The 24,305-nt window shown below is 30.7% G+C and overlaps 1 protein-coding gene and 1 pseudogene across 2 annotated transcripts; both read left to right on the top strand.

The window, feature by feature from the left end:
- The first annotated feature begins 1,389 nt into the window (after window positions 1-1,389).
- LOC146909549 (WAT1-related protein At5g07050-like) lies at window positions 1,390-4,281 on the top strand. Its single transcript, XM_085722681.1, has 7 exons — window positions 1,390-1,703; window positions 1,814-1,876; window positions 2,132-2,248; window positions 2,376-2,628; window positions 2,726-2,884; window positions 3,202-3,353; window positions 3,768-4,281. Exons 1-7 carry the CDS (start codon window positions 1,501-1,503, stop codon window positions 4,003-4,005), a joined length of 1,185 nt encoding a protein of 394 aa, XP_085578807.1. The 5' UTR covers window positions 1,390-1,500; the 3' UTR covers window positions 4,006-4,281.
- A 12,557-nt stretch (window positions 4,282-16,838) lies between these two features.
- On the top strand, window positions 16,839-20,706 carry LOC146909548 (peptidyl-prolyl cis-trans isomerase FKBP65-like; annotated as a pseudogene). Its single transcript, XR_015020368.1, has 12 exons — window positions 16,839-17,057; window positions 17,161-17,247; window positions 17,433-17,693; window positions 17,852-17,926; window positions 18,253-18,333; window positions 18,471-18,665; window positions 18,932-19,018; window positions 19,126-19,292; window positions 19,404-19,525; window positions 19,626-19,772; window positions 20,010-20,137; window positions 20,448-20,706. The product of XR_015020368.1 is annotated as a peptidyl-prolyl cis-trans isomerase FKBP65-like (transcript).
- Window positions 20,707-24,305: the final 3,599 nt, after the last annotated feature.

The following is a 24,305-nucleotide window of genomic DNA, read 5'->3' as shown; positions in this document are numbered from 1 at the left end:
TTTGTAGATATTATGTAGAACACCCCTATACCGCGTACACCCCTATATTAAAAAATATTATGCAGAACATTTTTTTGTTAGAACTTATTTACCTTCCGTTTCAACCTCGTAGAGGGCTAACACAACAAAAAAAATTATCGAAGCATACATGTTTAGTTTCTATCAGCGGCACTGTACCGATGGATAAGATGTGGCACAGACTCGCCGCGTAGCCAAAATCAAAACTAGGCATAGATGGTAATTGGTATTTGAGAGTGACCTATAATATATATGGCCAATTGGCCCCAATGATTTAATTTGATTTGATCCCCTTATTGGTTGGCATCAGCAAGCACTTCACTCCATCATCAAACAAGTGCTATCCACTGGTCTTAGTATTTCAACACCAAATTTAATCCTATCATTGTTACATTATTGCTTAAAAACAGTAAGATAATTGAGCATACTATAAAAAGATTAATAAAATAAAAACAATTTCTTTTTTTTAGGGAAAAATAAAAACAATTTCATTGAGTTTGTTTGGCTCACAATTACGGATAAGTGTACAGGGTCGATTTAATGGAGCGAGAGAACCTTGTTCGGGGATTAGGCTAAACATTTATTATGTGTGTTGATTGAAGAGTACAAAAGGTTATCTTGTTTTGCAATATGGTTCGGATAATGTTGTCATGTAGATTGTATTATTTGTAAATCATAATTTTTCATTGGTAATTTGTAATACCAATGAACTAAAGTTTTATACAATCGAGAGATACATTTGTAAAATTAGTTGAACTTCATCGTCAAATATCGTATGTTTATTTTTATTTTTTTAGCTCCATGAAACTAAATACCTAGAGTGTGATCCAACTGACTTGATATAGTTAGCTCAACAATTATAAATATTTGTTCAAACTAATTAACCTCACAAAATAAATTTCCAAGATGAATATCTATTCAAAAACAATGTTCATGTCATATGGTCATCCAATTTGGCATTTTTAACATAATATGAGAAATTATTTTTCTCCGCCAAATTAAACACTCACCGATTTAAAGTAATATATATACAATGAACTCTCCACACAAAAAAGTGATCGCCATTCACCTAATTTTCTTCCACAAAAAACAATGCAATTATTGCCACGTGGAATCCATATTGTTCATGCACACAAACACAGCAAATAAAGAATATCCAAGGCCTCACGTATTATTATTAGTCTTATTACTAAAAGGAGTTGTGAGCTTGATGATGATATCATTTCTTACACGCTTCAAATTAAATCAAAAAAGTTCCTCTAACATTTTTATTTTATTTCTATAATTATATTTTTTATGACAATTCTAACATAACATCTCTATGTGGGTGGAGGCCTATAAATACAATAGAATGCGTGACGTTTATCACTTAGGAGACACAAAACACAAACAAATTCAAGTGTTCTTGTCTTCCTCTGTATACAACTCTGTTTCTAATTTTTTTAGTACCATAATACTACTGATAGAGAGAAGGAAAAAAAAATGGAAGGAGATAGGTGTAGTACAAGTTTTTTTCAAAGATGCAAGCCTTACATAGCAATGATTTGTCTACAATTTGGTTTTGCTGGTATGAACATAATAACAAAGGTTTCACTCAACCGTGGAATGAGTCACTATGTTCTTGTTGTTTATAGACATGCTTTTGCTACTGCTGTTATTGCTCCATTTGCTATTGTTCTTGAGAGGTATCCATCATTCATTCTTAATGATAAAAAAAAAAAAAACTTTGAGAAGATCATAAGCTTAATATATTTGAATCATTTTCTCATCACACTCTATTTCTTGTCATTGGCAGGAAGATAAGGCCAAGGATCACATTTCTTATGTTTATGCAAATGTTCGTGTTGGGACTCCTCGGGTTAGTACTTTTCGACTTTATAAACGTTTGTTTTATATAGATATAGATTCTCTCCGTAGTCGAAATTTCCTACAATCATGTCATCTAAATCATTAGATCGATATTGAACGGCTTACAACGTGACTTTGATAAATTAAAATTGTTCAATCTTAATCAATGGTCAAGATCACTAACTGTGTCATATATTTGTTAGTGTTCATTTTGAAAAATATGTGCATCCAAAAATGTTCTAAAATTTGTTATTGTTTTTATTAGGCCTGTGATTGATCAGAACCTGTACTATGCTGGGTTGAAATTCACTTCCCCAACCTACTCATGTGCTATTAGCAATATTCTCCCAGCAATGACATTTGTCATGGCAGTTATTTTCAGGTATATTTTTAGATACACAATCAACTAATTAATAATGATAATAATATGATATGTCTTCCTTTTCCTTTATATTCTTTTTATGTTTTGGTATTAAAAGATTTAACTTGGTTTATTTGGAATAAATTAGGATGGAGAAATTGGACTTGAAAAAATTAAGATGCCAAGTAAAGGTGATTGGAACTGTAATTACAGTTGCTGGGGCCATGGTGATGACATTATACAAAGGACAAGTTATTAATATATTGAGTTCTCAATACATGCATCATCCTAGAAATTATGAACCTGAAAACACTACTGATTCTGGTGAAAAGGATTGGGTTAAAGGTTCTATTCTCCTCATAATTGCCACCTTTGCTTGGGCTTCTTTCTTCATTCTTCAGGTATGTAACTGTTTATAAATTAATTAAGAAATTGGAAAATAAAATTGAAATTATACATTATTTGAATATTGAAATTCTATTTTGTGATTAAATTCAGGCTGTGACATTGAGGAAATACTCAGCTCAACTCTCACTCACAGCTATAGTGTGTTCCTTGGGCACACTTCAATCAATTGCTGTGACTTTTGTTATGGAGCATAAGCCAAATGCTTGGAGCATTGGTTGGGACATGAACTTATTAGCTGCAGCCTATGCTGTAAGTCTCCCCCTTTTATCAAAGTTTTAAATTGCAGTCGCAGTTGAATCACAATTTTATATATTAAAAAATTAGTGACGAAATCAAATTCACTAATTTTCTCGTCACTAAATTTATTAACGGATATAAAGAAACATTTCACGTTTTTCTTTCTTGAGTTTTTTTAGTAGTGTAATGGTTTGGTTCTGGTGGCACTAACAAAAAAAAACAATATGTCGCGGCCAAGATCACAGTCGATATTTCTTTTTTAACCCCATTTTTTATGCTTGTTGATGAATTTATCGAGGGTATTAATGGATGTAAACTTTGGTGAGCAGGGTATAATATCATCAGGTCTTACCTACTATGTTCAAGGGATAGTCATGCAAAAGAAAGGGCCAGTTTTTGTCACTGCTTTCAGTCCTTTGATGATGATCATTGTAGCAATTATGGGCACTTTCATCCTTGCTGAAAAATTATATCTTGGAGGGTAAGTCCATGTTATATAATAAAGTGTTTTATTTTATTTTTGTAATGGAAGTGGCATTTATCTCCATTATAATTTTGGGGAAAAAATTGGTGACAAATGTGAATAATGCAGCCACAATTATAATTGCGATGTGATACATCTCAAACTTTAATATTGCATCACAAGTGGACCACAAATAAAATTAAAACCTTGTTCAATCCAATGAACTATGAACATATCAATTTTTAGTGAGAAAGAAACTTCACTTTCATGCGTTTTCTTCTCTATGCTTTCTATCATTTTCTTATCATAAAACAAAAAAAATAATAAAGCATTTAAAAGGAAATATCACAATCATAAAAAAGCATATATATAGGAACGGTGGTAAACAATTTGGTGTCATTATTAATTAATTAATTTAATTTGTGATTGCAGTGTTATTGGAGCTATTTTGATCGTAATAGGACTTTACTCAGTTCTATGGGGCAAAAGCAAAGAAAATAAAGAGATTGAAGAAGAGACAATAACTGAGGGAATGAAGTGTTGTGTAGAAAATGGAGTAATATTGGAAACAGTGATTGAAGGTGTTGAAGAAACAAATGATATTGAAATGCAAAAGGGTGAAGCTACTAAAGTTTTGAGGGTAGCAATTATTAGTGTTCCAAAAGTTTAAATATGTAGATATTATTAGGAAGAGAAGAATAACAAAAAAAATGTGCAATGAAAAAAATGATCACGTAGAGTTGAGAAATTGGGAGGGGTTTTGTTTTTTTGTACCTTCTTCATCCTCATTATCATCACTACCTTTCTTTGGAAAACTTTGGTAAAGCATTTTTAGTGGTTGATTAGGACCATTAAGTGTGGGCGCGGTTATCCATAATGTAACTTAATTAAATTTTGCATACTTTGTTGAAAAGGAAATTATATTGAGGAACTCTCTTACTACTTACTACTTGTTGTGTTGCAGTTATTAAGAAAAATGTCATTTTTTTTCCTCAAATTGTTTAGTTACTAGAATTCACTTTTTAAATGAATAGATGAGGTGTTTGAGGTTCGAACCTTGACTTTTGTATATAAAAATGCATTGTCATTGTCGGTTGAACTATGCTCACGGGACAAAATGGTGTTTATTAGAATCTAGAATCTAGAGTCTAGACATACATCAATGATGTGGATCAACTAATAAATGCATCTTTTATAACTTAAAACCTGCATTCGATTCGAGAACCGACTAAATCGGGTGAACCAATTTCAGCATCCATTTGCGGAGGCCCCATTTAAAGTCGGTATGGACTTAGCCCATCGAAATTGAGACCAAGAAGAATCGAACCTCGAGACCTTGAGAATAAATGTCATTTTGAGAAATTAGTTAGGAGCCGTGGAAACATTATTTATACCCTGAATTTGAGTGTGTCGACCTTCTTTTCAAGGATATGTTCTCTTTTTATCTCTTAATATAAGCATCCAAGTATTCAACGTGATACAAATACAGCCATATGTTATGTAATAGATACCCCTTACTCGTAAATTGTCTAGGGTGGAATAATTACATCACAAATTCATTCCAAGTGATGCAATGCAGCAATGGAATTTATTTACCACTTAAGAGATACAGATTTGCCCATCCGCAAAGTGCTTACAACATATTCTGATTCTCAAATCTCTTTTGCAAAAAAATCTAATCCCAGATCCGGGGCACCAACATGTGTCAATTAACTAGTAGCTGTTTTGATTTAGAAATTTATACTTCATCCGAACACAAATATGAGAAAATAAATAAAAGTAATCAACCAGGAGCATTTTGATTTTGATTAGATGTAAGAGGTTTTTTTAGCTTAACTAGAGGTTTTGGTTTAGATGCAATATAAGGAATACATAAATGTTAAATTTCGTTGTCATTCATTATGGTCTTATTCGATTTGAGTGATTATTCTCTACAATTATACGGAGAGGATATCCGTTTCACATAAGGATCATATATTTTCTATAAATTCGGTGAAGACAATTTATATTAAAGAGAAACCGATTATCTCAAATGAAATGCATGATTTCTAGACTAGTCGATTGATTGAATCAGATGGCGGATCTCTTTGGGGGCAGGCAGTGCCATGGCATCCCCCAAATTTCCCTTATATACTATATTATGTGTATTGTAGCAACCAGAATTCAGCTGTTGCAGCGGTAAGGGGGTACCGTAAATTGCTCTAGGTCACCGGTTCAACACCTACTTCTCTTCTTTTTACACGTTTAATCTTCTACTTTTGCATATGTATTGAAAAAAAAAACGTTTTCAAGGGTCTTCTACTTTTGCATATGTATTGAAAAAAAAAATTTCATTTTCAAGGGTTTCAAACCCACATCCTCTTGCTCCTAAACATTTTAAACCACTTGGCCAATTCTAAACTATAGATAATACTTGAAACCATTTAATATATATTCCATAATATTTTGGCACCCCCAACAAATTAACTCAAGCTCCGCCACTTGATTGAATGTGCATCATCATCTTACAACTTGAGGCTACATGCTTTAAACACCAATACAAATCATATTTTGAAAAGACTTGAATTTGCTTGCGATGTGAGGCATATGTGTGATGGCTAATTAGCATTAGACACTTGGTCCACTACCTACTGCAACATGATTGTATATCCACTTTAGTCCTTATAGAGAGGGAAAGTACTTATGTACCATAGCAGTTGGGTACCATTGTACCATTGGCTACCAAATTTTGACATATGTCAAAGATTTCTAAAATCAGTCCTTGCAAAAACCGACTTAAAAAGTCTAAAATAAAATATTTTAAAAATCCAAAAGGAAAAATGGTTTTGTTGCCATTCATTTTAAATCCTAACTATCAAGATATATATCTGGTTAAAACACATATTAAATGGTGCGATGAAACAGCTACTTATTATCTAAAAGAGAATTTTGATTATCATCTCTTTTCAAGATATGTAATTAAAGCCGAACAACTCGTAAATAATCTTAAAAAATTAGCAAGATAATGGAAGGTCTTATAAATCCATTTGGAAAAATAATACCTCAACCATTCATATTAGAACCTAATTATGATAATATAATTAGAATGAAAAATTAAATTAAATGGTTAAGAGAAACAAAGATTCGGTTTCTTATAATGGAAAATAATTATTCTCTATACCGGGAGTATGAAAATTTTGCAAATCTTTTAAGCATAAAGATACAAGAATTCCTACATGGCTAATAAAGGACTTGGAGAAAAAATACAAGATATTTATGAAAAAATAGTTGTTTTACAAGAACGACTCGGAGAAAATAGTTTCTTTTATAGAAACCTCAACGTAATACCGGATAGATAAAGAGTTCAAAGAAAAACTCGACGAAAGACTATTTAATATAGAAAATATTCAAAAAGGGTTAGATGAAAAACTCGCATAAAAATAGACGATCTAATTGATCTAATAAGCCTTTTACCTAAGAAAGATAAAAGTCTAACTTTAGAGGATCTCCAACTTCTTTTTAAGGAGGGGGAGATGAGGTAAAAGAAAAACCAAAACCCTCGCAAGAAATACAATTCTTTTCTCCTAAATACTAAGATGGACGAAACAGAGGAAGAGATAGCTAACCACTACAAGAATTACAAACCCTAATGGCTACTCTAGACATTAATGAAAAGAATAAAAATATCGAAGAACTAGAAGATGAAAATAAATTCGTCTATGATTTCGATTCGGTATTACCATTTGAAAGTTTTGATGAAAACCCACAAGTAGGATTTGTTAAAGCAAATGACGAAACATCGTAACAAGGACATAAAAGAGGACGTCGTGATGGTAATGAAGAATTTATTGACCAACAAATAATACAGGAAAAAATAAATGAAAGAAAATATAAAAGTATAACACCAAAATATATTCCAATTGTAAATTCACAAAAAGAGGATGATGTGCTTAATCTTGATTGTATTACGTATAAAGGAAAAGAATTAAGAGAATGGTATCGAAAACATAAAATAAATGTTCAAATAGATGTCCAACTAAAGGCCTTTGGTCCAAAAGATGTTTTTAATTATGTTAAGACTAAAACATACGGAAATGCGATGAAATTCATACATGAATATCCGATATTCTAGAATTACCATCTACGGAATGAAACCGTAGACTATATATACAATATTCTAAGAGTAGAATTTGTAGGATATGAAAGTATTGATGCTAAAAAGGAATTAGAAAACACATTGATTCACAAAATTTTTAATTTAAAAATTTGTGATATGTGTCAAATTGATCCATTTATATGTGAATTTGAAGAATATTACTATGGTATTCATCCAACAAAAAGAATAGAATATAATTTATTAAATCTATTCTATAATAAACTCCCAAGAGGATTAGGAATAAAAATGCAAGAAATTTTTGACGAAAAAACAAATAATGAAATGGGATTGGAAAATACCCTAGGAGCTAGAATAACCACATTAAAACAATGGGTATCTGAACAATGTATGAATAAAATTGTTAAAAGAGATGCAAAAATAAACCTCTCGTTGCGATAAACTACAAAATAAAGTTGGCAATTATGGTTGTAAAAAACCTAGAAAAAGAAAAAGAAAGGTCTTTAGAAAGATTGACCGATCGAATATAGAAGGAAAAAGAAATTTCCTAAGAAATTTAATAAACAAAAATATTTTAGGAGAAAGAAGAAATATCCTAAAAAGAATTCATGTCCCAAAGGCAAGAAAACATGTACATGTTGGTTATGCCATGAAGAAGGACATTATGCAAATGAATGTCCCAAGAAGAAAGAATCTAAAAAAGAAACCTTAAAATTAATTTGGCATGTAAGTTTCGAACCAATAGAATCGACATAGATTTTGATGAAAGTAGTATTTTTGAATATACTATCCGAAGAAGAGTTTGAAGAATGAGTAGGAAGATCCTAAAAGATGGGAATCCTAATTCAACATTTATTCAAATTATCTTGAATAAAAAGAAAATCATGGGTTACATTGACACGGGTGCAACTCTATGTTTTGGAAGAAAATCCATATCCAAAGATTGGATTGAATTAAAAACCAAAAGAAATAATTATTGCTGATAAAACAAAACATAAGATATGGTTTGTTTTGAAAGATATTTTCATAAAAATTGAAGATAAATATTTTTATATAAGATCAATCTATGAACATGATTCTGGAATAGATTTGATAATAGGAAATAACTTTTTAAAGTTATATAGTCCTTTTATTCAAGAGCTTGATACTATAACATTAAAATGGTTTAATGTAAATAACCCAGAAGAAAGTGAACTTGTTACGACAAACATTATAACAAAAAATGAAATTTTAAGAGCAATAAAAGAAAACCTCAATATACTTAGATGTATGTGGGAAAAGAGAAAGTTTTACTTAACAACCGAACAAAATCTAGGATATCATCTAGATCAAGTATGTTCCGAAAATCCATTGGACTCCATAGTGAATAAAATACAGGATTTAGTTGTTATAAAACTCAAAGATCCTAAAAAGGAAGTCAAGGTCCTATACAAAATCCCTTACTCTGCAGAAGATAAGGAAGAATTTAAAAAGAAATAGCAGAATTATTAGAAAAAGGTCTAATAAGTGCTTCTATTAGTCCACATTCGGCCCCAACTTTTATGTCGTAAAACATAATGAGATAAAAAGAGGAAAAGCTCGAATGGTGATAAATTATAAAAAAACTTAATGAGATGACTATAAGCGATTCTTATAAGTTACCAAGAAAAGATTACATTTTTGAAAAAATAAGAGGATGTAATTGGTTTTCATCTCTAGATGCAAAATCCGGATCTTGGCGATTAAGGTTATCGAGAGGAAACAAAACCATTAACAGCTTTTAGTTGTCCAAGGACATTTTGAATGGAAAGTTTTACCATTTGGTTTAAAACAAGCACCGTCAATATATCAAAGATTTATGGACAATACTCTAAAAGGTCTTGATCATATTTGCTTTGTTTATATCGATGATATATTAATTTTTACTAAGGGAAGTAAAGAACAACATATTAAAGATGTTATGACTCGTTTTAAATGTAATAAAGGATAGAGGAATTGTTTTATCTAGAAAAAAGTCAATACTTATGAAGCAAGAAATAGAATTCCTTGGTCTTATTATAAGAGAAGGAGGAAAACTCGATTTATCACCGCATGTTCAAGAAAATTTTTTACTTTTTCCCGACCAATTAGTGGATAGAAAACAAATCCAAAGATTTTTGGGATGTTTAAATTATATTGCTAATGAAGGATTTCTTCAAGATTTAGCAAACGATAGAAAAATGTTACGTAAGAAGATATTCGAAAAAGTGCCATGGTCATGGACACAAAAAGATACCGAGGTCAAAATCTTTAAAAGAAAAATTAAAAGTTTTACCACAACTATACAACCCAACGAGAAAATGATTTTTTGGTTGTAAACGTTGATGCAAATCGGTTACTTGGGCTGGAGTTATGAGAGCTCTACCTAATGGTAAACAAAAACTGGGATTAAATCTCGGTGGATATGTTGAGGATGAAACCCCACAACAATCCTATACCATTGTGGGCGCAACCCCACTTGTGCTAAAATCGTATATCCCTAATGGGCGATCGTATAAAACATCGGGCCTCAATCTGATACAAAACTTGATTACTCAAGTAGTAACATCCGAATTAAGGATAAAGATCTTGTTTTATGCAAGTATGTTTCAGGTTCTTTTAAAGATGCCGAAACAAGATATCATATCAATGAGAAGGAAACTCTTTCTTGTTTAAATGTTTTAGAAAAATGAAGAATGGATTTAATTCCATCAAGATTTTTACTAAGAACTCGATTCAACTTATGCTAGCGGATTTTGGCGCTACAATTTAAAATTTGATCATAAACAAGGAAGACTTGTTAGATGGCAGATGCGCATCCAACAATTCTATCCTTATATTCAACTAATAAAATCATAAAACAATTGTTTTGCAGATACTCGACAAGAGAATGGAGCAAGCTCTAAAAGTTCTCTACAATAGCTTAAAGCAAAAGGATGAACAGATTGAAATCCATAGCCAAAAACTAAAACAGCTCTCTTCGAGAGGGGGAGATGATTAAAATGATTGAAAGTCTAACCAAGATCATAAATGTTGAAACTCCAACAACAACAAAAGAAGAACCAACAAAAAAGACTTTGAATGAACAACAAAGTTTTTCATCAACATCTTCATCAAAGTTCTTTGCCGAGGAAGATACGAAAAAGTCATGGGCCGACAAAGTTGAACAAGAAGATGAAAGCCAAAAAATGGTTCAGACCAAACAAGCGATGTTGTAGATCCACAACAAGCGAACAAGGTATATGTCATCTTTGATGGTCCAATGAAAGGAATCTACAATAATTGGGCAATTGCAAGCCTCCACATCAATGGCAAAAATGTCGACATAAATCCTATCCAACAATGGAGGAAGCAAAAGAGGCTTACAAAGCCTCCTATAAAGAAATGACCATTGCTAAAGAAATTGGCCAACCATCAAAAATGGAGTCAAAGAAAAAGATCTCAAAGTGGGATCCATAATAAATCTCCGTAAAGAAAAAATAAGCCAAAAACCCTTGATGATTTCATGGGAAAATGGAGATGGCTAGCAAACTTCAAAGAAGAGTTAGCACTTGAATGTTTTTACCCGACCAACACCATATATGGGGTAAAAGCTAATACGGTTCCAGGAATATCCAAAGAATTGATTAAAGAATTCTATGACTATGGAATGCTTAAGACCGTGTATCTTGAAGAAGGAGAAGGTCGTAGATTCCAAGAATTGGCTGATCTACCAAAAGAGATTGGTGATACAAAGAAAAGATTTAATGATTTTCTTGCTAAAGGAAGAGAAATATTCCTCCAATTCGAACAAACCTATCCATGGTTTTTTGAAGAAAATAATTTTATGGCTGCAAGACCAAGAACAATCATCAAAATAGGAATTTCAAATAAAACCTATCTACCTCCAAATACGAAAAGTATTGGATGGACAAGAGACTCGTTCATTTATCAAATGAAACGTTTCTATGATAACCTTATTAGATATGGTTCTACCATTATTAATTATAAGGTCCTCTATACTACGTAAAACCTCGTCTTATGGTCCGTGACTCCAAGAAGAAGGTTTCGAAGAACATCTCAAGCAAACACTTCATTATGAAGAACTATTCTCAAAATTTGAGAATGCTCTTGGCTAAATCCCGAGATGAAGTTCAACAGGAGTGTTGTCAACACTTCTCAAAATACAAAGGGCATATCCGTAAATGGTGTGCAAAAGAAAGTGTCGGTAGAAGAAGACAAAATACCGACAATCACAAGATTTCGAAGATAAGACAAAAGGAAAAGCCTAAACATGCGTCATGTAGATGGCCATAGGAACAAAGTTGTAATAATGGAACCTTATCATCCGAGTCGATGGGGTCCATTTAGTTGAAAACCTTATCAACTTATGTGATAATGCTTTTACTTTTTCCTTTGCGTGTTTTGTTTGTTTTTCTTTTTAGCCGGAAGGAAAGTGACATGTGACCTACTCGTAAGTCCTTTCCTCCTATAAATAAGAGCCCCGATGCTCACTTGTAAGATACAACCGAAATCAATGAAGTAAGTACCTTAATTTGTGAAAAACATTGTTGGGAAAGGGCTTCGCAGGATTTGAGGTTGTCATAAACAAATCGAAAGATTTCAAAATCAATAATCGAAAGATTATTTCAAATTCCAAAGGATCGAAAGATCGTAATCATCAAAAATCCAAGACAAAGTCAGGTATGATTTTAATAATTTAAATATTTTATAATTTTTATAATGGAATTTAGCATGAAAAAAGAAGATTCATCTGATTTTATGGCGTATGTATTAATAGATCATATAGAAAAGGTAGATTTTACCTTAAAACCGAAGAAAACTTCAAACAAAAATATTTTTTCTTTAATAAAAGAAAAACTATCTAGAGAAAATATTCTAAAATATGGAATGATGGTAGGAGAAGTCCCTGTACCAATGGAATCAACGAGATGGATCCGTTGTAATATCCATAATAGACGAAGAACAAATTAATAACAAGTTAAAACATCTATCGTTAGAAAAAAGACGAGAAGATAGGATATATTCATATATCAACTATCCAAATAATCATAAAAAGTACTTTTATGAAAGGAATAAACTCGTAACTAGAACTTCTTATAGAAGACGCTAGAATGAATAAAAAACATTCACTAATAACCAAAGGTGAAGGAAATTTAATAGGTGGAAAAATAAAATTTGATATAAATCTACAAATAGGTTTGAGTCTAAATGATATAGGTCTAGACAGATCTTTAGTAATTCATTATAAACTTAAAGATCAAGATCTCATGAGACCAGGAAACCATCCTTTTAGTATAAGTTATAAAATGAATTATGCACTAAGTAACTCTCATTATAGTGTAGAATTTAGTGGAAAAGAAAATACAAATAGATGAACTATTTGCACCATTAGTAAAATTAGAATCACCAATTCTAAAACCACTAAAAAGATCAAAATCTATTATGACCATAGAAAGAACACCTCTTCTAAAACAAGAAGAAAGTACTAGTGAACCAAAGTTTCTACCAAGCAAGAACTTCATTAGACAAGTAATGAAAAAAGAAAGCTTAACAAAACCTTGTCGAAATAAAAACTGAACTCTTAGGCATTAATAAAAAATTATAATGCCAGAATAACAATAAAAAATGAATTAAGTTTATTCGTAATAAAACTAGATAGCCTAGTTAACGTAATAGAAGAAAATTTCTTCGAATAGAAATGAAAAACACACTTTGGGGAATTCATGATTTAATGATTTTACAGATTTCATATATAGATGAAATGATAGAAGAATTAGAAGGGACGTAAAATATTTCGTTACACAAAAGAAAGAGCCACAACCCCGTTATGGCCATCTCAAAAATTAATTGAATTTGAACAAATATTAGAAAAAATTCAGAAAGTTCCTCAAATATATAATGCCTGGTTTAGGCCTAATAACGAAATTAAAACTTTTTAAAGAAAGATTAGAGAACATAGTCTCGATATAGAATTTTATCACGTAAGAGTTCGTCCTTAAGACAAATTCTATTTCATTCTAAAGAATTTGTAATTTATCATATAGAATATATTCACGATTTTCTAAAAGAAATAGAAGATTTAGAAAATCTTACTAATACACAAAGAGAAAGAGCAAAAACGCTCTTAAAACCATTTCAAGGATTAATTAAAATCGAACAAATGTTAAATCAAGTTCGACAACAAAATTCCGCCGGCGATTTCGCCCCCAACTCCGGGAATCAAAGAGCGCCGTAATACAATCCTAGGGAATAATAATGAAAATAAAAATATTATTCTTTCAAAAAAAAAAAGTCTTTTAAAATCGCTTTTTTATTTAACCAATTTAAAAGGCTAGGAGGACAAAATCCACGTGTCACACACTGATTGAACAATGTTACATAACATAGATCCCACTATGTTACACAAGTGGAACCCTAATAGAGAGGGGGTCGTTACTTTTCCAATATTTATGATAAAACGTTTTTTTACTTAAAAAAATAACGATGAATCATTTCGGTTTTTAAATACCAACTAATATTAATTTTTAAGTGAATGATATGAATATTTCATGTAAGAAAATTATTATCAAATTCATCCATAAGTCATAGCTCAATTGATAAGTATGTCGAAAATGTTAGCCCAAACATCATGATTGAGATTTGAACCCCTTTACTTATGTGTGTGAGTTTAAAATAACTTTGTCATTTCGTCTATATCTATCAAAAAATTATTACCCAAATCGAATATATTCACTAATAATTAAACTAATATTAGATATTGAATATTAATTAATAGCTCGTTATGGGGAGGAGGGAGCTAGGGTTAAGGCGGGAGGGAAAACGTGGTTCAAGAACTAGTGGATATTCTTAGAGGAGGAAAGTAAGGGGTTGAAAGTTGGTTTGATATGATAATTTGTGAGTATGGTGGGTGATAGGACCAAAACTTCTTTTTTTTTTTTTTTTTTATAAAGTGAAACTTCTATATTTATGGTGGTTTAAAGCTAAGCACAAAAAATTAGCTTTTGATTTTCATCATTGATGGCTAAACTTTCTTCGGTGTTTGAACCATGTTACCTAGCTAGGATTTATTTTGCTACCTAGTTAGTGTTTTTGTTGTTTTTTCTTATGGTGTTAGCCTTGTAATTCGGCTTATAACTGCTTTTGAGTCTTGCTTTGCATTCCTTGTGCAGGTCGAGATCTCTTATTGGTTTTTTTTTTGTGGTGGTCGGGGTTTGAACCCGGACCTCGCATATATTATGCATCGTCCCTACCAACCGAGCTAAGTTCATGAAGACTCTTATTGGTTTAATATATTTCATTTTAACTTTCTCAAAAAATTACACAAATGCTTAATCATATTTTTCTATCTTATTACCGTGATTTATTTGTTGAAATTTGTTTATACTAACAAAGATAAAAAGACACGATTGAATGTGGAAAATTCTTTTTTTGCCCAATAATATAATAAATAACAAAAGCATTCAAATTATCTTTTTTTATATAGTTTACCATTTTTTTATGTCATCATCATATGCCAAAATATAGTTTTAATCAATCATTTTTAAAGAAGCTACACCTGCTTAAGATGATCTCATCAGCTATCATCCATCAAATAATTAGATGCCCATTATTAGATTTGTTTGGCTAAGTTGGGGGACATGTTTGAAATCCCTATTTCCATTTGATAGTGCATGACACTCTCCTTCAATTAATTGATTCGTGAACATCCATCCATCACCTCATAAACAACCATTTTATAATATGTTTTTGAGAAGAATTCACTAAAAAGAAACTCAAAATAATAACATAAAAATAGAAGCAAATATAAATTGTTTAATTTCTTTCTTTTCTTTTGTCAACAAACTAGGTCCCATTAATTCACAGAGCTACAAAGTCAATATTACACCATGTGTACAAAAACTACTCACTGTTAAGGTAAAGAACAAAATTAATAATGCAAAATCAGAATATATAAGATTTTCTTGTGACTTATACATCCATCAAATACATTGGTTATATTGTCTAGCTAAGAATGAAGAGAGACAAACCAAATTCTTTAATTTTCGACAGAAAAGAGGGTGAGGAATTGTGATCAAACTCAAAATCATCTTGGTTTTTAGAATTGGGCCGAAAAATCGAAAACATCAACCCAACATGGAAAAATCTCAAAATAGGGTGTTACTTTAAGCGCCCCCCCCCCCAGTAAATACTGCTCCCTCCGTCCTATATTAGATTATCTATTGACTCGATATACTTTGACCATATTTTTTTACTAATATACAAAGATAAATAATATCATATAAGATGTTGGATTCGTCTCAATGAATATTTTTAAAATATTAAATTTTCATAATTTTTTCTAATAAATAATTAAAGATATTAAAGATAAAAAAATATGTATTGGTATGTGTGACAGAGTCAACTGTATCACTTAACGGAGGAAGATCATCTTTATTGGACATTTTTTTACTTGATTTTGATATTATCCTGATGTATGTCTGTTCATTATTTGAAAATCAACACACACAAAAAAAAATACAATTATATCATTTTAAATTAGATATATTTTGATTCCTTAAAATATTTTAAATTTTATTCATTTATGATCGTCATATTTGATAAAAAAAATTGTAGGTTTCTCAATGAAAATTAAAAATATACTAATTTTTATGAATTTTTAACCAAATGTACTAACAATAAAATAGTTTACTACATTCACCCGACCAATATGATTTGATCGTTATGATAAAACCTAAGTTTAAATTAATCTAATTTTTTATTATAAAATTAGAAAATAGACTTAAATATTTTGACTTTATTGCAGATGAAAATATTTAACTTCTAATGATTTTAACTAGTCTACATTCAAAGGCTTTTGTCTTTAAATCTACATATTTTAAGTACAAGTTCATTTTTTAAAATAGTAAAGTGAAAATCCCTAAAAAATAGTAAAGTGAAACAAAAAATAACTAAGATAGTATAAATTTTATATAAATTAATTTATATACACTGCCGGGTGTATAAAATCTAAAACTCGTAGAAAAATTCATCAAACTCATAAGAAACGGTGAAAAAAGATGAAGATCAATTTATATTGTTCGGGTGTTTAGGTTGATTGATGAGAGAGAAAATGGAGAACATGAAATTTTCATGAAATCCTGCATTTTTTGTATTAAGTTGGGAGTTTTGTGATTTTTTCTAAGTTTTTGATGAATTTTTGATTTTTTAAAATTAAATTAAGATAATGATGTTGATATTTTATAACATAAGACATTGAATGTCAAAGAAAGAAAAGATAAAAGCACCAAAGGATTACCGGAAATTAAGTTAAAAGCGAAAACATATAATTTTGCCAAATTTTTATTAAAAAAAAAAAAGATATCGATGATGATGTGTGGTAATTAAGGAAATATGTGTCAACTGAAAGCTCCAAAAGGAGGGAAACCAATAACGGCTTATCCTTTCTTAGAAACTTGAACCTCTTCCTTTTTCTCTTTTTATCTCTTTTCATTTCATTCCAATGGCACTCTCTCTACAAAATGAAGACTCAGAATTTGTACTCAAGCAAATTGGAAATGAAGGTCTCACTAAACAGATTCTTAGAAAAGGTGTCACTTGGCAAACTCCATTTTCTGGTGACCAAGTTGAAGGTTAAAAACCATATCATTCTCTAACTATATCCACTTGTTTTATGTCTGTACCATAAGTCAGATAAAGGGTCATGCTTAATTTTTCATTATTTTGACCTTTCAGTTCATTTTAGAGGACAAGTTGAAAATGGACCATCTCTAGAATCCAGTTATGATAAAGGGTCCTCCTTTCATTTCAAATTAGGCCAAGGTAAGTACCTTGTTTATTGCATACTGCTAGAAAAAAGTTGAATTACCGACGAAAATTATAGACAGAAAAAATAAAGATTGCTCTCTTTTAGATTAGTACATTTGTATCATTTCAGAAATGAATATGAAATTCTTTGGTTTTGATGTTACTGTTAAATTAGGCTAAGTTATTGAATTTGGTTGCAGGTGAAGTAATCAAAGGTTGGGATGAAGGAGTTGCTACTATGAAGAAAGGGGAGAGAGCAATCTTCAAAATACCACCTTCCTTAGCATATGGGGAAAAAGGTTCTCCGCCGTTGATTCCTCCTAATGCAACCCTCATTTTTGAGATTGAAATGTTGTGTTGGAGTAGCATCAGAGACTTGACTGGTGATGGAGGAATAATGAAAAAGACAATAAGAGAAGGAGAAGGATGGGCTACTCCAAAAGAGCTTGATGAAGTGCTAGGTAACTAACAATCATAATTTTTACACATCCTATTAGTGTAAAAAGATATTTTTAAACTGTCAACCAACAAATCACAAACAATGATATATGTGAATTTAGAAGTAGTCACGATTAAAGTCAACGTAACTAATGTCCTACATATACTACTAATTTAACAGTGAAATATGAAGCAAGGCTTGAAAATGGGATGCTTATCAAATCTGATAAAGGTGTGGAGTTTAATGTAAGTGATGGTAAGTTCTATTCAAGCATTAAAGACTTTATTTTTGAAAATATATTTTGTGCAGTTACTAGTCATTGCAGTCAATGATCTCAGCTGTTGATAGAATATCAGATGACCGAGGTCTCGAGTTTTCATTTGTCAGACTCTTGATATAAACCATCTGATATTTATCTAACGGCTTAGATTGCTCGCACTAATAGCAACAAATATTGACTGCAGAGAATTTGGATCCATTGAATATCTACTACTGTTTGTATTATCTAGAAGTTATGAGAAATTTTGTCATTTGTTTGAAAATTATAGAATACTGATCAATCTCTGGGATGCTTCAATTAGGCTATCTTTGTCCAGCCATGAGCATTGCAGTAAAGACAATGAGAAAAGGCGAAATGGCAGAGCTTAGTATGAAATTCTTTTGTAAGTTTAGCACAAGTCACTCTTATTTTTGAAGTATGCATGTACTGCAATAATTTATTCATTTTTATTTTTGCTGCATAAGTTTATTCATTGAAACTATTTAATAATATGACTAATATCAGGACATAATTTTGCAGATGGCGTTATTAGTCAAAATTCAAATAGAACCATTGAGCTTGATGATTTACTGGATTCTAATTTAATTAACATCAAACTTGAGCTGGTATCATGGAAAATTGTTACTGATATCACAGGAGATAAGAAAATACTGAAAAAAATTAATAAAGCCGGTGAAGGGTTTGATCGTCCTAACGAAGGATCACATGTGAAGGGTAAGCTATGCCTCATACATAAATAGATGTGATGCAGTCAACGCCCAACAGTCACTACTGTCGATGATGGGACAGTAGTTAAAAATTTGACGGTTAAGGTTTCAATTTTCGTTTTGTCAAAGTCACAATGTGAGTCATTCAATCTCGGTCGAATGACTTAGATTCTATGAATGTATTGACCGACTGCACCGAATCTATTTCCAACAAAAGTAAAAATAAATCATAGTCGTTTTAGTTTCTTAGTTGATATTTTTCATTTTCTACAGTCATATATTTATGTAAAGGAGAAGATGGTACTATTATTGAGAGGAAAGGATCAAAGGAAGAACCTTTTGAGTTCACAACTCAAGAAGGTATACTATTGATGTTATACAAGAATAAGGGTCATGTTCATTTGTTACTAGTAGTTAATATGTTTTTTTTATAGATCTATGTGCTAATTTGTTCTATGCATTTTCAGAACAAGTGCATGAGTGTCTAGAAAGAGCAATAATGACAATGAAAAAAGCTGAACAAGCTCTGGTGACTATCAATGCTGAATATTTCTGTGACCATAGTAATTTGCAAGGAAACAAGGCTAATAATAAAATCCTTTACTATGAAGTTGAATTAGTTGATTTCACTAAGGTTAGCTTCTTCTATGCATTGCTAATATGCGTTCAATCAATTCAAAACATAAACACTTGGTTTTCATTTTATTTTTACGTATAATTGATTTTTCGCAACTTCTATAAACAGGAGAAGCCATTTTGGAAAATGGAAACTCAAGAGAAACTAGAAGCTTGTGAGCAGAAAAGCATGATGGAAATCTGCTATTCAAGGCTCAAAGTTTCAGGCGCGCATCCAAGAAATATGAAAAGGTCTGCTTCCGCGATCAAAGAAATCATGCACAAATGGATCTCAATGCAATTTAACTAGATGGATAAGAGAATGAAATTCTTTATTGATTTGGTATTGTAGGCTGTAAAATACATTGAATTTGATCACACATTCAGTGACGGCGAGAAGCGTCATGCTAATACCTTGAGATTATCCTGTAATTTGAACAATGCTGCTTGTAAACTTAAATTGGAAGAGTACACTGAAGCTGCTAGGCTATGCACAAAGGTATTCTTTGATCCTAATTCACTTAATTAACGCTTTAATTTCAAATGACAAAACTATTTTTAAAGTACAAATCTACCTTTCTATTAAGACAGATGTAGAAATTGTTTTCTATGCAACATATGTTACTCGCTCTGTCTCATATTAAACGGCGTTTAAGATTATGCATCAAAAGACATAAATTAACTTTGCAATATTGGCTAAAACTTGAAATCTTAAGTTGATCATGTCTTGAAACAGGTCCTAGAACAAGATCCCTTAAATGTGAAGGCTCTTTACAGAAGATGCCAAGCATACCTTAAAACATCAGACTTGGAGAAAGCTGAAGCTGACATTAAAAGAGCTTTGATTATTGATCCTAATAACAGGTACAATCAATTGCATTTTCAACTCTACCCTATTTATTCACAATCATATGCTAACAAATTTTCATTGACAAAAATTATTTTCTATGAACCACTACCATAGACAATACATGGACATTGCCACATTAGACGTGATATTGACACTCTCACATATTCACCAATAAATAATTTTAAAAAGTGGAAGTAATTGAACCTAATTATATATGTCGGTGTTGGAAATCGAATACGTTTTCAATCTAATTTGTTGGTGCTACATAGTTTATTTTTTATTTTGAAGAATGAATAATTATTTGTTCACTTGGCTTGTTGACAGAGAAATTAAACTTGAGTACAAAGAGCTCAAAATGAAGCAAAAGGAATACAATAAATATGAATCTGACATCTTTAGCGGAATGGTTTCAAGGATGAATTAGTGACCAATCATTTTCATGTAGAAATATGTTTATAGTGTGTATTATCATCCATTCAATTTAATTTTTGGGTATAGTCCAAATGTTACTGATGCAGAAACATAGAATCAACCTCAAAATTGGATCCTCGTACTTGAATAAAGAAGAATCAATTTATAGCAACACATTTCAACAGATTTTCTTTGATCGATTAAAATTCATATGAATCCCACCAAATTTATATAGAACCCACATGAATTGATGAGACCCATGTGAATTTTAACCAATCAAATAACATTACCCTTGCCAACAATTACATATACACTTAAGAAAGTAAGGTTAAAATTAGGTTTTGCGTTCTTTCGACACAATCTCGTACACCATGTCTCAACACCGTATACTATTGAGTGTGAACACCAGCTTTAAAGAGAGATAAACAAATGTAAAACTCATAAAACATAAATATGCGGTGTTTGTGTCCAAATCGATGTTAAAAAAGATTTAGTTTATTTTTTTGTCAAGTAGGTTATTGGTTAGAGCTCACACATCTAAAGCGTGGAAAAATGGAGTGTCGGATTCGAACCCCGACCCTTGCATATATTTCACAATGTCTTTATCAAGTGAGTTAAGTTCACGACGACAAAAATTTAGCTTCTAAAAACTAGTAAAACATTTTGGAAGTTACTATTTGCCTAGTTGTAGTTTTTTTCCTCCTTGAGTAAACCTAGTTGCTGGGTAGGAGTATCATTTATTTTTGGAACACAAATATTAGAAACCAATATGATGACAAATGCATTGATCATCGTACAAATATGTTAATCATGAAAATGAATCTTTTTTTTTTTTTTTTGACCGAATGAAAATGAATCTTGTTAACAATTTTTTCCAACATGAATCTCATTAACGACTTTGACTATTTCAATAACTACTTCATTATTAATCTATACACTTCTGTCATTTTTAAAATAAAAAAAAATTGAGTAAAGTGGTTGATAACTTTGCATTTTTTTAAGGAAACTTTGCATTTTGTGAGTAATGAAGTAGTCAAAGTAGTCAATGAGATTTATGTTAAATAAAGTGCTTAATAGCGTAATATTGTTGTTGATGCAGATGTGAAATTGATTAATAACACAGTTCAATTTTTATGTTTAAAAAATATTTGTCTATATAGAAAAATTGACTTAAATGCAATCATAGTCCCCTATTTAATCACCAATTTACAGATTTGGTCCCTCTATTTTAAAGTTTGACAATTTTGGTTTTTCGATCATATTTTTGAACTAAAATTAAGTTATATGATATTATGTGTTTAAAATGATGTGGTACATGATCTAATGATGGGAAAAGATCAACATGATAAAATTGTTCCATTAGGTCCCCCGCTATCAGTTTCCGCTTATCGTGTCATCCACCATTTATGTCCACGAACCAAGCTCAATAATATGCTGGCCATGAGGAAGTTTGTTAAAGAGTCTCACATCGGACAAAATATGACCGTAACATGCATCGATAAGTGGGGGCAATCATCATCTTACAAACTGATTTTATAAGATTGTGTTAGACTCAACCACGATTTCTAAGTCTTCATATATTTAAGTATATTATAATTTGTAGCTAGTATTAAATAAAAAAATTGCCAACCTTCATATATCTTTTCTTAATTTAATTTAAGCATATCAACCTATCTTTTCTTAATTTAAGCATATCAACCTTCGTATATTTTTCGACATTCCTTCCTTGAAAAAAATAAATATATTTTTTTGAAATTGTTAAGGACATTATTATAAAATTAAATTAAAATAGGGTGTGATATAAGTTTAAATTCTATAAAATGTCATGATAAATATCAAAATAGAATTTAATTGTATCTTCTTTTTTACGAGAGTTTAATTGTTAGTCTATTTAATATTATATTATTTATTTAATTACTTTTTTACAAGAGAGTTTAATTGTTAGTCTATTTAATATTATATTATTTATTTAATTAAAAATGATGATATGAAATATGTTTTTAACTAGATTAACAAACCATACCAAATATTCCCTTAAAAAAAAAAAACCATACCAAATATTCAAATGAATCAAGTTAGACTAAAAAACAAAGTCCATGAAAGGTAACATGACATACTCCTTTAAAATTTTGTGATCACTTCGGATTTAGGCTTTGTAAAGCTTAGCTAAGTTAGTTTATATCCACTCCTAATTGTTTCGTTGGTAAGAGAATGTATTTATCGTTATAAGTTTTCCATCCACCATAGCGTTTTAGAGTCTGTTTAGTGAGACCAAAATGCTAGCTTATCCTCTATAAGTTCATTTGATAAAAGTATAGTTGCCTGGTAACAAGTTTATTATTATTGTTCTCCAAACATAGCCTAGTTTCACCGGAGGGAAACATCTTTTTTATCTTACAAATAATCCAAATGTTTTTAGTGTTCACCCCTCACGTTGTCTCGCTTTCATTCCAATTCCAAAGGTCAACATTTCGCATCTCACCAACCCACTATCACCTACACGAGTGGGTCCTCCTCCTAACTCTTAACATGATTAGCCTTATCCCACACACCCATCACCAACACATATAAAAAATGATGGGAAATGATAACAATTATAAAGGAATTCCAAGGATAACTAGCTATCATTTTTCTAACCATGCAATTTCCTTTTTAATTAGGTCATCATCCACCACATTTGCAGTGCATATTAACAAGTATTATATTTATGTGTATCCCAAACTTAGTAATTCCATAGTTATGACATCATTAGCAGTGTGAATTTTGGTTGGATTCTTGGCCTATATATAGAAGAGCAATATGTTGAGAGAGATCAACATCTCGAAAAATTAGTCTCGTACTACTTCTTAGTAAAAATGCTAAGGCAATTGATTCAGTTAAGTATCAATGTGACGTAGAATAACATGAGTTGTTAGATGAATCAAGCTGTTCACATTAATAGTTTATCCATATATTTGAACACAAAATTTGAACATAGTATGCCAAGCACCGTATAATATATATAATTTGAGCCTAACCAACATCGTAACTAAATAATTGAACTCAAGTGGTTAATGAGTTTCACGATATGACGAATCGTTTAAGAGAACCTAGGTTCAATTTCTAGATGACATAATTGTTGTCGTATTTTACTTATCTCGTGCCAAAACTCCAAATTACTTGAACTCCTTTTCCTTAAGAATCGGAGGGTTAACATAAAAAATATCTAATTTCGGCGTGTTCTATTTTGAAAAATAAAAGAAAATGAAATCAAATTCTATTACAATATACTCATGTGTAATTTGATGTCAACTTTTAAGGTAAACAAAAAAGGAAAGAGAAATGATATTTATACAATCATTTTTAAGGTAAACAAAAAGGAAAGAGAAATGATATTTATACAATCATTTTGTAATAAATTTTGACATCTCTCTCTAATACTTTTCTCTCCTCCTTTTTCTCTATATTGTTTTTGACCAATAAAAAAGATAAAAAATAAGCCGACACAAACGTTGTCTCAAATGATTCTTTAAATATCACTACTCAAAAGAAAAATGTTAGTATCTCTGGGACACCGGGAAAAAAATAAGTATGATAAAAATTTCTTTTAAAACTTGTGTAATCAAATATTTAAAAGTGTAGAAAATGTTATTTTTAATAAAAAAATAAATAAAAAATTACTTTTTTTCATTAACTAATGTCCATCCTGTGACACTAGATAACATAACAAAAAAAACATCATCTTTGACATAAACACTATCACTATCAAATACTAACAAAAACGGTTTTTGT

The sequence above is a fragment of the Medicago sativa genome, chromosome 7 (assembly GCF_051527215.1).
Source record: "Medicago sativa cultivar Bolivia chromosome 7, Bolivia_mono, whole genome shotgun sequence".
NCBI lineage: Eukaryota > Viridiplantae > Streptophyta > Magnoliopsida > Fabales > Fabaceae > Medicago > Medicago sativa.
Note: the sequence above shows the minus strand (reverse complement) of the source record. Positions and strands in the feature narration are given on the sequence as shown.

Excerpts from the sequence above, each read along its gene's own strand:
- LOC146909549 (XM_085722681.1), top strand. The coding sequence starts at position 1,501 with ATGGAAGGAGATAGGTGTAGTACAAGTTTTTTTCAAAGATGCAAGCCT. Across the intron at positions 1,704-1,813 it reads TTTGCTATTGTTCTTGAGAG|GAAGATAAGGCCAAGGATCA; the intron begins GTATCCATCATT and ends TGTCATTGGCAG. Across the intron at positions 1,877-2,131 it reads TTCGTGTTGGGACTCCTCGG|GCCTGTGATTGATCAGAACC; the intron begins GTTAGTACTTTT and ends TGTTTTTATTAG.